The sequence below is a fragment of the Octopus bimaculoides genome, chromosome 19, assembly GCF_001194135.2.
Source record: "Octopus bimaculoides isolate UCB-OBI-ISO-001 chromosome 19, ASM119413v2, whole genome shotgun sequence".
NCBI classification, from domain to species: domain Eukaryota; kingdom Metazoa; phylum Mollusca; class Cephalopoda; order Octopoda; family Octopodidae; genus Octopus; species Octopus bimaculoides.
In genome coordinates this window covers 25,284,722-25,300,000 of record NC_068999.1, presented here as the reverse complement: position 1 = coordinate 25,300,000, position 15,279 = coordinate 25,284,722, and the positions used below count along the sequence as shown (strand labels likewise).

The window sequence follows — 15,279 nt, the reverse complement described above, 5'->3', positions numbered from 1 at the left end:
ATCATATTTATATATATCATATATACACATATTATGTAGATCATATTTATGATATATATGTATTACATTTATCATTTCTATATCTGTCTATATATATATATATATATATATATATATATATAATCAAAATAAGTAACAGGATATCAAGCAGTAATGCAGTACGACTGTTTCATGTGGCTCTATTTAATTGTACAATGCAATCATTACATCAGTTTAAATGAAAACGGTTGTACTGCATTACTACTTGTTATCCTGTTGCTTGTTTTGATTTTATTTACCTTCCCCCGAGCTGTGCAGTAAATACTGGACTGACTTGTTGCTATAATATATATATATATTATATACATATTATATATAATATATATTATCTATATTATATATATATTATATATTATGTATTACACACACACACATATATTCTATGTATTAATAGTAATGCTGGTTTACTTCCATTTTCACTCTTGTATGCAATTTGGTTTATTTAGGTGAGCATGGAATTGATGGATTACCAGGTGGTAATGGACGTGATGGTAAACCTGGATACGATGGTAGACGTGGAGACCCCGGTTTCCCGGGTGCTGAAGGTCCCAGAGGAGAAGCAGGTTTACAGTATGCTGCAGAAAAGGGAGACCGTGGATTCCCAGGTTTGTATTCTATTTACAGTTGTCACCACTTTATGTTGGTTATGTTCTTTAGTAGCAATATTATTGAATTGTTATTGGTCTGTGGAGTATGGCAAGGGAAAATTTGCCAAAATTAACAGAAAACCACCCAATACTCATAGTTTTAAATTCTCTATAAGACTATTTTGACTTTAAATCATGTGGAAACTAACTTCATAGTGACTTTTTATAAATGACATATGCAGCAAGTGGTGGTGTGGAGTATTTGTCATCGCCAAATTTATGATAAAATGATAATAATGAGCTTATTGTATACAGTGCTCAGTTGCACTACATCTCATCAGGAAAAGTAGCCAAAACTGCATGAACTGTTCATAGAATATGCACAGGAAGTGAACAGTGAAATGTCTTAAAAAAAAATCAGAAGAAATGGGTGGAGGTGTACTGTTGGCGAATTTCAGGAAGCATGGAAGTTTTGAAGGAGAAAGTGTCTTGACAGCTAACAACTGATGGAGGTAATTTATTCCATGCTTCAGCAATTCTGAGCATGAAAATTGTTTCCAAAAGTCATGGGTGGTGTGTTGTTTTTGATTTTGTATTTTTTAAAAAAACAATGTTTACAGTAATATGGGTAGTTAATATTTAAATTAATATCCATTGATATTTTGGTATTTCATATAGCTATAATGTTTATAGACATGATATGAAAGTATTAAAGGTTTTCTAAGTTAAACACTAAAATTTAAAATTAAAATAATGTTTCAACAATATAGTGTATTTACATTTAGTATTAATTTTATTTTGTATATTTTTTTCTGATTCTATGAAAAATGCCACATGATGGAACTGACTACAGGGTTTCTCAAAGATTTATGAAATGCTTCAAATTACTGTGGCAGAAATATTGAAACTTGAATTATAATTACAACACAGAATATGCCAGTGAAGAAAAAATATCTGAAACCTGAAAAATAATTATATATCTTTTTAATTAGATAGGTAGCATGTGGATGTTCATCTTGAGATTTTACAGTTTAAGATGGATTATATATATATATATATATATATATATATATATATATATATATATATATATATATATTCAAATAGATTATGGCAAAAAAATTTCCAACTATGCAGACAAAAGTCAACAGAATAAAAGGATTCATTCTTATGCACAGAAGACTGCCTCAAGCAGCATTTGAACAAAATTCTCCACTTCATATCAAAATTGCTTTGACTATTTCTTAAATTATATGTATAAATAAAATGAGTGAGATGTAATTTTGATTGCATTTAACGATGTTAAATAATATTTTAATTTATAGGAGCTGATGGTTTACCTGGAGTTAATGGTCTGGATGGCTTGAATGGACTTATGGGAAGGAAAGGAGAACCAGGAGATATAACTAGAAGTAGGAAAGGTACAGGAGCTGCAGTTCTTTTTCCTTATTATTATATTGCAGAGCTGTGTTAAATGCTACTTCTAATTCATAACATATTTGACTTACACATTGATGTAATGTTTTAATAAAAAAAAAACTTTATGTAGTTTATTACTATATGATTTAGGAGAATTCATGCATTAAAGAGCATAAAACCAAGTCATTACAACACGTTTTTCATGGAAGTAAAATATTTGTTTATGTCTTGTGAAAATCCTACCTCAGTATTCTTTACACAATTGTTAACAGTACATTTTATTTAAATTTTGTTTTGAAAGGGAACACAGAAAACTAACCAGTATTTTATACTTTATATAATGTATGTGTGTTTCATTAAGGTGATCAGCATTATAATGTAAGTTGGTTGGCCCTATCATATAATGGTATGCATTCAACTTACTTCATCAGCATTATTAACAAAAATATAGCAAAGAAAGTTGCAGGCCCTTATATATACCAGTATACAAATAAGTACTGACCCCAAGATTTTTGATGGACGCCTGTGGAAGATCACCCAACCTCCCACACTGTAAAGTAGACCCAGGGGCACTAAGGGCAGAAGGGGCATGTGTGTTTTGGTTCCATATCCACAGTATATCTGTAAAATTGAGGAAACATGACAACTTCTCTGAGTATGATAAATGTCCCAACAATGGGAGAAGGCAGAGGAGACAGTGTGTTATGTAGTTTGTCCCACACTTCTCTCATAATGTGAAAAATGATATCTCTAAAATGTTCTTCCAAATCCTTGATCAGGCTTTTCCCTTGCAACATATTGTTTTTTTTAATAGAAAAATCATTAAAATGTCCTATACTACAATGCCCAATATGGCCACCATTATAATGAATCCTAACAGGAGTTAGCTGGCATGTTTCAATGCTGATATCACCTGAAGAACCAGAGCAGCTGATTCTTAAGGCAGCTCTAAAGCAGACACCACCATAGAATCTATTCCAATAAAATTCACAGCAAAGGCATTCCTGCAAGGATAGAGAGAGTACAGGATTTTGGATTTCTCACTTTATTTTGTTTAAGGAAAGTTTTGCAAAGATACCATCTTACCCAACATTTTCAAATTCATTTATAATCACTTTCTTCATTGGCAATTTCTTTGTAGCATGTATAAATGGAATCATTTTCTAATATTATCTTCAAAAACTGAGTGATTTCTTGTTGCATCAATTCACAAGCCTTTGTAACCATGATAGTTCCTAGTTAAGCAACACATGTTACATCAATAAGCTCACAAGGACCTGTAACAAATATTAAAACAAGAATTTGACTACCAAGCAACATTTAGCAAACCATAGACATCGTATGTCTTCTTTAAAGAAAAGGGTATCAATACTTCTGTATTCATTAACAATCTGAACATTAACAATATTCTCATATGTATTTCATTGCAGGTGACCCTGGTGAGACTGGCCTTCCTGGTTTGCCTGGTTTACAAGGAGCAAAAGGTACACAAGGATATCCAGGAGAAATTGGATTTGTGGGTAAGTAGTTTTATTTATAATTTTACTTTTTTAAATTTTCAAAAGGGAAAGTAATTTTCAAAGAGATAAAACAAAATTCATGATGCACAGATCGTTTATTCTATGTGATACATAATATGTTAATTATTTAATCAGGTTTTCACGTTTTAAATAGAACTGTTATAGCCTTTTAATAAATCCTACTAATACTGGCTTATTATAGCATTGTGATATTTACTTCTATGCAAATTGTTAGCTAATTTTTTTCAATATTTTACTTTATGTTGTTATATTATGCATATTCTAAATTACATTATTGAGTTTCCTAACATTGCTACATGTTATAATACTGGAATGTTATAAACTGTAATGTTATATAGTTGAACAGTATATAATTGATAAGATGATTATACATGCAGAGAGAAGGAAAGAAAGCAATATCAAAGACAGCAATGTAAACAGTAATTTTTATATTTAGGTCTGGATGGTATAAATGGAGATGCTGGTCTTCCTGGCTCAGCTGGATTGCCTGGCAGAAGTGGTGCCATGGGTAAAAAAGGCAGCAGAGGAAGACGAGGAGAACAAGGAAGAGACGGTTTCCCTGGATCTCCAGTAGGTGACATCTTTGATTATCAAGACTGTTTTTGTTTTAATTTTACTTTTGGCTCTTATGACAGGCATATTTTTTATTCTGCTTTGTTATGTCTTAATATTAGTGAAGTTTATAAAATAGTCATTCTTAGCAATTTAAAAAAATTATTCTTCTGACTATCAAAAGAGAAAACAATTTTATAGGTTTAAGTTTTCTTCTGAATGATTTCTTGATATTGGAATGATATTTATTCTGGTGTGAAATTGGTTTCTAGATCCAAATATTGTAAATTTCTATTTCAATACAGAAACGTAGCAAATATAAATTATTTCTTTATTGAAACAGAAGTTTATAACACCTGGATTTAGGTAAAAAAAAGTTTCATCTCAAGAAGTTAACCAGAAGAGAAGTACAATTCATAAAATTGTTTTCTCATATGCTGGTCACAAGAATATTTTTCGAAAATTGCAGAAGATGGCTATTTTATAAACTTCACTAATAATAAGGCATCAAAAAACATCTAAAAAGTAATATGCTTGTTGCAGGTACCAAAAATGCATTTGCAAGTGATAAACAATATGTTCATACATATGTATGGAGATACACAAACACATATAAGTTTAGATTCATAGGTCAAAACATGCAGATCCATACATTCAATGACGTCCACAAACATATACAAATAATGTGTGCAACTATATTCATGACTAGTGAGATAGAGTTGTCAAAATTTCTGTAAATGTGTCTTGTTTTGGGGTGAGAAAGTTGCTTTTCAGTATTGGTGAGCAACTGAAAAAAGAAAAAGAAAAACAGATATATATATGTATATGCATACATAAACACATGTACACATATATGTATGTGCACACACACACACACACACACACACACACACACACACACATATATATATATGAACATATACATGCATCCAGGTCCATATTCATATGCTCATACATACACAATAATATATATACATGCACACACAAATTAATCACACCAACCCATGTACTAAAGATGTATGCATACCCATTACATGACTGCAAGTATATCCATAAGCTTATATATGTGCATGCTTTAATTCACATGTTTATGAACCCTGGAACTGTCAAACTCAGAGAAAGAAGTATTGACACTTTACAAAAATAAGCTGAATAAATCTCAAATACGAACATCCATAAATAGTTGTATACATACATATTTGTATGTATGCGATTTGATAGAAACGAGTGTAGAATATATTTTAACCCTAACTGGTCATATCCAGCTCAAATATTCTGACTATGATCAGACCAGCCAAATCTGGCCTCACACACCTATCCTACAATGTCATTCTAGAAAGACATTGAAATCTCAAAGTTACAAGATAATGCATGATTAATTCCAAGCAATGTGAATAAATACGCATTATATTTGACAGAGTAATGCTAAAGGATTGAAACAATTTAAGCCACAGTTTGACTGTAACTTCTCCAATTTCTGTTAGCTGTCATTAAACAATGGATTATTTTTGATGAGGATAGAGAAAAACACCAATCACTCTGAGGGTATCACTGAAGACATATTGGGCTCTCAGTACCTACTTGTTGTCACTCTGATAGGGCACTAAGGCCCAAACCTATACTGCTTGTGGTATTCAAGTAACTGTTCATATGAAACTCAGGTGAAAAAACAAAAACAAATATAAAAAAAAACAAAAAGCACAGAAGAAAGCTTTCATAGTTGTTGTTCAAATACCTGTGCTGGAATTTTGTTTCTCTGTTTTAAACCTGTCTTTGTTTATAAGAATAATTCAAATCATTTGAAAAGAGAGATAACATACACATGTATCTAGATATATGTATGTACACAAATACGCATGCACACACACATACACACACATGCACTCACATACAAGTTCACATTATTGGCACTAATTATAACTGGTTTATCAGGATTCAAAAATAGTAAAGTAAGAAATCAGTCAATAAGAGAGTCTTTGTAGTCATTCTCCCTGCTTGAAATAGCTGTGAAATTTCCCTCAGAACACACCCTACAGCGTTAGAAAAGAAGTATATTGGATGTGAGCCTGGAAGTACTATATATTATTCAATGGACACATTCTGTTTTATGAAACAGTATGATGTTATTTGAGGATGAATAGGATGCTAATTCTAACATGAAAGGCACAGCATAAAAGTTCCCTCATTGATTTACAAACATTTCACTGTAGTTTAATCTTAGAAGAGTTTCTGTTTCTATGTGAAAAAAAAGGTTCCAGGATTTCTGATGTAAAATTAATATGAATTATCACCTATTGGAGAATAATTTTGAGCCAGAATGCAAACAGTTAACTCTGTGTGTATGTATGCATGTATGACGGGTCCTGAAAAATTCCTAGCTTTAACCCTTTTGTTACCGTATTTATTTTGAGATGCTTTGTGTTTCTTTCAATTAATTTTAAATATAACAAAGAGTTTAGTAAAATAACTTAGTTATCATTAAGCTGGTGTTAGGAACATAAATCGTGACTAAGGTTTAGTGGAAAATTTCAATTCAGAACTTTTAAAAACATGACATTTGTACTACAAAGCCAGAAGCGGCTTCAGCCAGGTTGGTATTAAAAGGATTAAGGGTAATGCAAAAGGCTAGGCTGGAGTCTCACCCTTCTGAGTTCTTTTGCATGGCTTAACAAAAAAATGAAGGACTGTTACAATAGGTGTATGAATCTGAGAAGGGAATATGTTGAATGAAATCATAAATAACTGATCCTCCTGTATTTTCTTTTACCTAAAGCCAGGAACTTCTTGTACATTTGTATATTTGTAAACCACATGTATATGTGGTGTATGATATTCATATGTATATGTGGGTATATTTGAAAATGTGAATGTGTTAGCAAATACGTGCTTTTATTCCATTCAGTTGTCTTTCTTACTAAGAATGATATCATTATTCACACTTAGAAATGTATTATTTTTAGGGAGATGATGGATTTCCCGGACGACAAGGATTTAAAGGTGCTTATGGTGACCCAGGTCCAGATGGTGTCCCTGGACTTTCAGGACGGAAAGGTGAAATTGGTAATCCTGGTAGGGATGGGTACCCTGCATCTCCTGGTTTACCTGGTCCTGATGGAGAGCCAGGTATCCCTGGCCTCTCTGGTATCAATGGACCATCAGGTGTTAAAGGAGATCGAGGTACAGTTGGTCTAACCGGTCTGAAAGGTGAACAAGGAGAATCTGGTTTCCCAGGTCCTGATGGCCTTGATGGTTTGGAGGGTAAGTTCAGATTTTAGTTGCTTACTGATACATATGTTTGTTTGTTTTGTGTGTGCGTGTATAATGTGTGTTTGTGTGTATATAATGTGTATTTGTGTGTGTATAATGTGTGTGTATAATGTGTGTGTATAATGTGTGTTTATGTGTACGTGTGTTTTCATCATCATCATTTAGTGTCCATTTCCCATGTTGGCACAGGTTAGATGGTCTGATCGGAACTGGTAAGCCAGTCTGGTTTGGCTTGGTTTCTATGGCTGGATGCCCTTCCTAATGCCAATCTCTCCACAGAGTGTACTGGGTGCCTTTTACATTTCACCGGCATAGGTGCCTTTTATCCATCACTAGTACTGGCCACAACTACAATTTCACTTAGATTGACACGTCTTCTCAATCACAGCAAATCGCCAAAAGTCTTGGTCACTTGTCATCATTTAATATGCTATAACTAAATGGGATTTTAGCAATTGCTTAAATTTTATGCTATGGTAAAGCATCTTACATCACTTGGGACAAACAGTATATATATCTTATTAATTTTCATCAGACACTGATATGACAATGTTGCTTATTTTTTCTTACCTTGTGAAATACTTGCTTGACACTTTTCTAAAGTTTTTGTACAATGACAAAATAGTTTTGGTGTTCAAATCATTTGCATTATTTTATAATTTCTTTAGTTGGTACAAAATTTTTCATTGTTTTTTCATCCAAGAAATTTATTTGCAAGTGAATTTCATTTTTCATTCACTGTACACTATTGTGAACAATAACAATGTTATTGATTCTGGTAATTCATCAACCTTTGTATTGATCCTAATGATATTTTTAATTGTTATGGAAAATATCACCAAGTAAAATGTTTGCTCATTCTTTGTTAGTCTTAACAAAAATATGTCATTAATATTTACTTTTGTTTCTTTCAGGACCTCCTGGTGAACGAGGTGATGGATTGAGAAATATTGGTAAGTAGATTAAATTGTTGATACACATTCAATAAAAGTTTGAATAAAATCTTTTAGTTGAGAAGCTGGAGGATGTTACGTTATCACTAGATTATCAGTAACAAAATGGCATTTTTCCTATTAAGGTCTTCCATGTTTTACTAGCAATTAAATAATATTGGCTTGTATGAAAAGTCACAGGAAATTAAGTCTGTGTATATATAAGAACATGTGCTTGTCTGTTTATATATATCTATATTTGTACTGTAAAACACGATACGTTTTGTTTGTGTGTGTGTGTGTGTGTGTGTGTGTGTGTGTGTACATACATCAGTGGTTCTCATCCAGGGTTCACATGACTCCTTAGGGTCCATTATAAAATTTTTGGGGTCCACACAAGCAAAATTGTTGACTGGGTATCCACAACAGAATATTAAGTGTCTATGAAATAATTTTGCTTTAGGTCTTTTCATTGCAAGAAACAGCAAGGTTTCTTTCTCTAATGTTTTGCATGGTTCAAATTGCACAAGTGAATGTGTGAAAACAAAATCATAATTTTGAAGGAAGTATTTGTAAAATTCCTTTTTAAACATTAAATAAATGGCTTCAAATAATAAATCAGAGAGGTCTATAGGTAAACAATGGTTGAGAACCTCTGATATACACACTTGAGAATGAGCATAATGCATAACAGATACAATAGATATGTATGCACATATATATTTTGTGATGATGCATATTAGCTGAAAATGATTAATATATATCTTTGTAGTTATAGTACAGAATATATAATATGTTTAAGCAATTCATTTTGATTGTACATCACTTAATTCAACTTGAACCAACTGCTATAGTGACAGTGTTTATTGTTTTCTTGATATATTACCTTTGTTAACAGGAAAGCACCTGAAAATTACACAGGGACATTTTTATTTATTCCATCGTTTCAGCACTTCTGTATGACTATATTTTATATGAACACCTTAATGCTAATTATGTTATAAATGCTGGGCAGTTTGATGTTATGAATGGTGAGTTTAGATGTATACACAAGAAAATTATGTAGTATGATGTAGTATATGCAATGCATTACATATTGTACGTTGATATATATATACATGCAAGTCTTTATGGTAATATTAATTTCTGTAAAAAATTTCTCTATTACTTGTAGAAGACCCTGATCATGGAAATCCTGGTGATCCTGGCAGGAGAGGTGAAGCAGGTGAACCTGGTTCTCCAGGTCAGAATGGATCAAATGGCTTCAAAGGAGAACAAGGACGTCCAGGTACTTCTCTAGATGGTTACCCAGGTGTTCGAGGAGATGATGGTCTACCAGGATTTCCCGGTAAGGTTTCACCTTATTTTATTATTTTCTGTTTAAATTTTGATTATAAGTTTTCAGCTTCTGGACTAAGTAAACATTTTTTGGATAGTCTTTATAAAGTGAAATGAACAAAGATATGTCTTACTGATAAGATATGAAGGGCAACCAGAAGTATTAATGCAAAATTAACATTATATGTAATATTGGCTTGTAATAACTAGTGAATATTTGCTTTTTCCAAGGAAATTCATCACAAAAGTAAAAATGTAAATTTAAAATAGTTATATTTTGATGCTTTTAGAAAGTGAAAGCAAAGTAGAAATCTTTTTGAAATGATTTCTGTTACAAAATATTAAAGGGAAAAATAAAATTACAATAAATTATTGATCTAATTTGATATTTAATGATGGTTGCTTTAATTATCTAGATGCCATGAAGGTTACAACTGTTTTTCCATAGTAATAATAGCTGAGACATCAGACAGCACAGCTTGGCTGATTTATTATATTTACTTTGGTGGTTTGTTTGTCTAAATTCAAATGTTGCTGGGATTGATTGCTCAATGATTTAATTCTGCTCAAGGAAACAAATAACATCAGTACACTGGTATTTATTTGCATGATAATCTCCTTTAAAAATTTGTCCTTGTCTGAGATATTATTGGAAAGAAAGAAAAAAAGATTTATAGACATTATTTGACTTCAGTAAAATTTGGCATCTAAAACAGACTTCAACATTAATAATTACTATCCTACAATTTACTGATACAATAATTATAAAAGCTTTAATTTCTTATATGTTTTAGGTGATAATGGTTTGCCAGGTCGTGATGGTATTCCTGGCTTGCCTGGATTTCCAGGAGAACCAGGAGACAGGGGATTCTCTGGATTGGGTGGAAATGATGGACTTCCAGGACTAACTGGAGACCCAGGAATAAATGTAATACAAATGTTTCTACGCTCCCTTTATAAATATTTGAATATTTTAAATACTTTTGTAGCATTTCATTCCTTCTGAATTGATAATATTTCTTGCAATTATATGTAATCCCTTAATTCCTTATTGTCATATCATTTCAACATAATCTCCTTCTGCATTGATAGCTGATCCAAAAATGGTTATGATATTAATAAAGATGTTACTTGTAGCAAATGTTGTTGAGTAGGAATAAGCTGTTCTTAAGCTAAATAGGCTTTAATTAATGTCTGTTGTCATTTCCCTTCCCTTAGAATGCTTATGGTTTTGAGAGATATGAATGCCTTACAATTTATTTTCCTTCTCAACAATATGTGTGGGTGTATGTGTCTATATGTGCATATGTATATGTACATACACTCCCCATACCACACACACACACACACATATATATATATATCCATTTATATAAACACTTGCATATATTTATATATACATGTATGCGTGTATATATATATATATATATATATATATACATATATACATGTGTGTATATATATATATATATATATATATATATATATAGTAGATATATAAACAGAGCAAATTGAACTATTTCTCTGTTGACTGAAAAGATAGATAATGAATAACCTTAACTGATTTTCAAATCTTGCATTCTGATCACATCAATTTGATGAATCCCAGAAAAACAAGCTACCACTCTGTTTATGTACTCAACAATTTCAGTAGCTTCAAGAAATTAGGGCTACTAATTTGCATACCATAAGTGTTAAACAAACTTTGAAATGTTGAGTGATTGGTATTTTTAGATCTGAAGATATTTCAAACTCAGGAGAGTGGTTGTGAAAATGTCTTTGAAGATGGAGCAAAAATATTTTTATAAGAAGAAAAAAAAAAAAAAAGGCCAGCATTGAACTCTGTACCTCCCAAATTCTGACTGAATACTCTATTTCTGACATAAATGGCCCCTGACTAAATAATACATTTGGAATGAGAACATTTTTATAAACAAACATTGAAGCACTGAGTGGTTGGTACCTTTTAGACATGAAGAATTTGATTTTTCACAGCAGCTTGCTGGCCACTTGTTTCCATCTTATAAGGGTATTTTTACCCAATGTCTTAAGCTGTTTCACAGTCATTCTCCTGTGTTTGACATTTCTTCATATCTGAAATATACCAAACTGCTTGATACTTTGGTGTTTGTTTATGAAAATGTTCTCAAACCAAAAACCAGCTTTCCTTCTCAGGAACAGAAAATACATCAGCTCTAATCAATTGCTAGTTCTTTACAAAGCTCATTTTGCCTTATAAAAGAATATTGTTACCATACTTGAGACAGTGCTGCTGCACAAAAACATCCTAGACTGTACTGAAAAGAAGTCCATTTAACTGATTCACAATTATTTGCTCATCAACATATTAAAATCCACAAATTTACTGTTACCCTTCTCTCCCTGCTTCTTTCTCTCCTACATGTGGCCTTATTGTTTAACAAAGAAACTGTAAACAAGTTAGTTACCAGCCACCACCACACAAGCCCAAGTGACACACCTGTCTTTCTGCTTTTAATCACCTTTACTTTTTACATCTTTTTCCAATATCCCAATACAAACTACAATCCTTCCTCTTAATTTTAGTAACTTTCAGAAATTTCCTTTCATATGTGTTTCCTACAGATGCTAATTTACAGCTATCAGCTATACTGCTGACAAAAGTAAAGGGCACAGTACTTGATGTAAATAAGCTAAATGATTCCCTTTCCAGTTTCATCCCCACTATATATTCCAGGCTTTGACTTGGGAGTAAACACTTTTTTTATCCCCATCCTTCTCCAAGGATTGACTTTAAAGGGAATTTTGTTGTCTTCTTTATCACAAGTCACACTTGAACTTTAACTACATTAACTGCATTTACTCAAACTAAATAATACTCTTAGTTTAAATCTTCAAATTAAATAATAATCTCGGGATATAAAGCCTATTTATTGCCAGTAACATTGCAGCTAAACTGAGACATTCAAATATGTCTAGTCCAAAGACTAAACAAAATTCTTATATCATCATCTAATGTCTGTATTTCATGCTGGCATGGGTTGTATGATTTGCCAGGAGTTGATAAAGTCATCAGGCTCCATTGTCTCTATGGACATGGCTTCTATGGCTGGATGCCCTTCTTAACACCAGCCATTTTACAGTGTGTCCTGGGTGCTTTTTATGTGCACCAGCACCAGTGTTTTTTACATGGCACTAGCACTGGTGTTTTGCTTGTAGCAAATGCAAAGTCATAACTGATAAATGATACTTTATGCAGCTGGTCAATCTTCCTTGTATCTTCCTTGTAACTATGAACAGCATTTTAATTCAATTTCTCTGCACCTGTGTGGGTTATATAGTTCCATTTTAATAGGCTTTATACATTAACATCATATTACTTAATGACAGAATAACACTTAGAATATTTAGGGCAATGTATGCATGTATATATATATATATATATATATATATATATAAGCATGTACACTGGAAATAGCATCTTGCAGTGGAAAATTTGTAAAAGTTAATTAGTATATGTATGCTATATTTTATGATATTACCTAAAGCAGCAAAAGTGTACTTCCAAAGTTACCTGTCATATGACAGTTAGTATTTTAACATAAAGGGAATTACTGTAATCTATACATTATTTTATGATTTTGTTTTTGATTAAATGGTTTATCATATGTCTTCTTTCTATAGGGATACCCAGGTGTTGATGGATCACCTGGACGTCCAGGACCAAAAGGAAGCCCAGGATTCCCTGGTCCTGAGGGATTAAAAGGACAGTCAGGAATAAATGGATTGACTGGTCTTCCTGGAACAGATGGATTACCTGGATTATCCGGTATACAAATTCATGTTTTTTTTTAAAGCAATCAGATATATGAAATAAATGGCTTTAATTATCTAAAGAACTTATGGAATAAACAGTCCAAAGGCCCTCTAGTCAAGTGACTTGGAAGATGTAGCAGCCAAATTGTCTTCAGATCTCATAGTACTATCTTTAAAACAGAAAAGAATATTTTGCATCATTTATAATTAAAAAAATAAAACGATGATGGATGGTCAAAATTAGAATGCTTTTGGTAAGAAGCCTGTTCAGTTAACAAAATTGGCAGGCAGGATTCGAATTCAAAATGAAAATGATGGAACTGAATATTCCAAGCCCAACAATACCTCTGTAGTAGTAGCAGTAATAGTAATGGTTTCAAATTTTGGTACAAGGCTAGCAATTTAGGGAGAGAGGGAAAATTGATTACATCAACCCCAGTGTTCAACTGGTATTTATTTTATCAACTCTGAGAGGATGAAAAGCAAAGTCAACCTCAGTGGAATTTGAACTCAGAATGAAAAAATAGATGAAATGCTGCTAAGCATTTTGCCTAGTGTCTTAACAATTCTACCAGCTCACTACCTTTAATCATCCTAATAATGATAATTATAATGATTATAATAATACCTTCTAATTTTGGCACAAGGCCTGCAATTTTAGGGGGAAAGGGCAAGTCACTTACTTTGACCCCAGTGTTTAATAATTGTTTCTTTATTTAGCCACAATGGCTAACAGAAATACAGAAGATACAACAAACCTAAAAGAACAAGGACTTTATTATACCTGTGGGACTGGACAAAGTTATGAGAAATGAGAGGAGTGGTAAAGACTAGAGGAGGAGTAAGGATGAAGAGAAGGGTAAAGACAAGGGGTTGGGTAAAGATGCGTTTAGGAGTAAAATGTTGTAAAATAGAGATATTAAAAATTTTATGAAATAAAACAAAGAATGAATAAATATTTTGGTCACTTAATTATTTAATATACGAAATTTGTAAAATTTAAGACTCAACATCAATTTCTGTATTTTGGAACTCAGGTGATAATGGTGAACCTGGTGAACCTGGTCTCCCACCATACTCTGAAAAGGGTGCTCAAGGGGATCCAGGCTCTGATGGACCAAGAGGAGATTCTGGCCTTAGAGGATTGCCAGGTAAGGATGAAATACTTCACATCTTTTAAGTTATCTTCCATATCTCTATCTTTCTTCAGATATTTCATGATATATTTATACATATGCTAAAATATATAAATTCCTAGAGATAAAGAGATATAATTGTGTGTGTGTGTGTGTGTGTGTGTGTGTGTGTGTGTGTGTGTGTGTGTGTGTATATATTTCATTTTTCATTTTATCTTGTTTCAGCTCTTGAGCTGTGGCCATGCTGGGGCACCGCCATTATATAATACAAAAATCCTGCTGTGTATGAGTGTAAAGGATTATGATGGCCGTACTTTTTAACTGATTTTCTCTAAACTGGGAACATACATTATTTATGTTCCAGGGATGGTTTTAGACTCTTAAAATTTTTTCACATAATCAGTAACGGGCCCCCTGGGAGCAGAAAATACCCATTCCTGAATTACTTGGAGAAGGGAGGTAACTCTTTGTGAAGTAACGTCTATGTTCCATGCTGGCATAGGCTGGAAAGTTATTAAGGTAGAAAGTTGGTATCTCAGCTACTAGCAGTTGAGACCTGCATAATCTAGACAGCATTTTAAAACTTCATTATACTCTTTAACCCGGGCAACGCCGGGTATTTCTGCTAGTGTGTGTGTGTGTGTGTGTATACACACACACACACACACACACA

At 32.5% G+C, this 15,279-nt stretch overlaps 1 protein-coding gene across 1 annotated transcript in view; it reads left to right on the top strand.

The window, feature by feature from the left end:
- Positions 1–15,279, top strand: part of LOC106883718 (collagen alpha-5(IV) chain) — a 182,189-nt gene that overhangs the window by 157,066 nt on the left and 9,844 nt on the right. The window contains exons 23-32 of the mRNA XM_052974901.1: positions 453–644; positions 1,952–2,047; positions 3,476–3,565; positions 4,023–4,156; positions 7,099–7,396; positions 8,320–8,358; positions 9,512–9,685; positions 10,470–10,603; positions 13,339–13,483; positions 14,508–14,621. Of these exons, the coding sequence (XP_052830861.1) occupies positions 453–644; positions 1,952–2,047; positions 3,476–3,565; positions 4,023–4,156; positions 7,099–7,396; positions 8,320–8,358; positions 9,512–9,685; positions 10,470–10,603; positions 13,339–13,483; positions 14,508–14,621 (1,416 nt within the window). The remainder of the gene's footprint in view (positions 1–452; positions 645–1,951; positions 2,048–3,475; positions 3,566–4,022; positions 4,157–7,098; positions 7,397–8,319; positions 8,359–9,511; positions 9,686–10,469; positions 10,604–13,338; positions 13,484–14,507; positions 14,622–15,279) is intronic.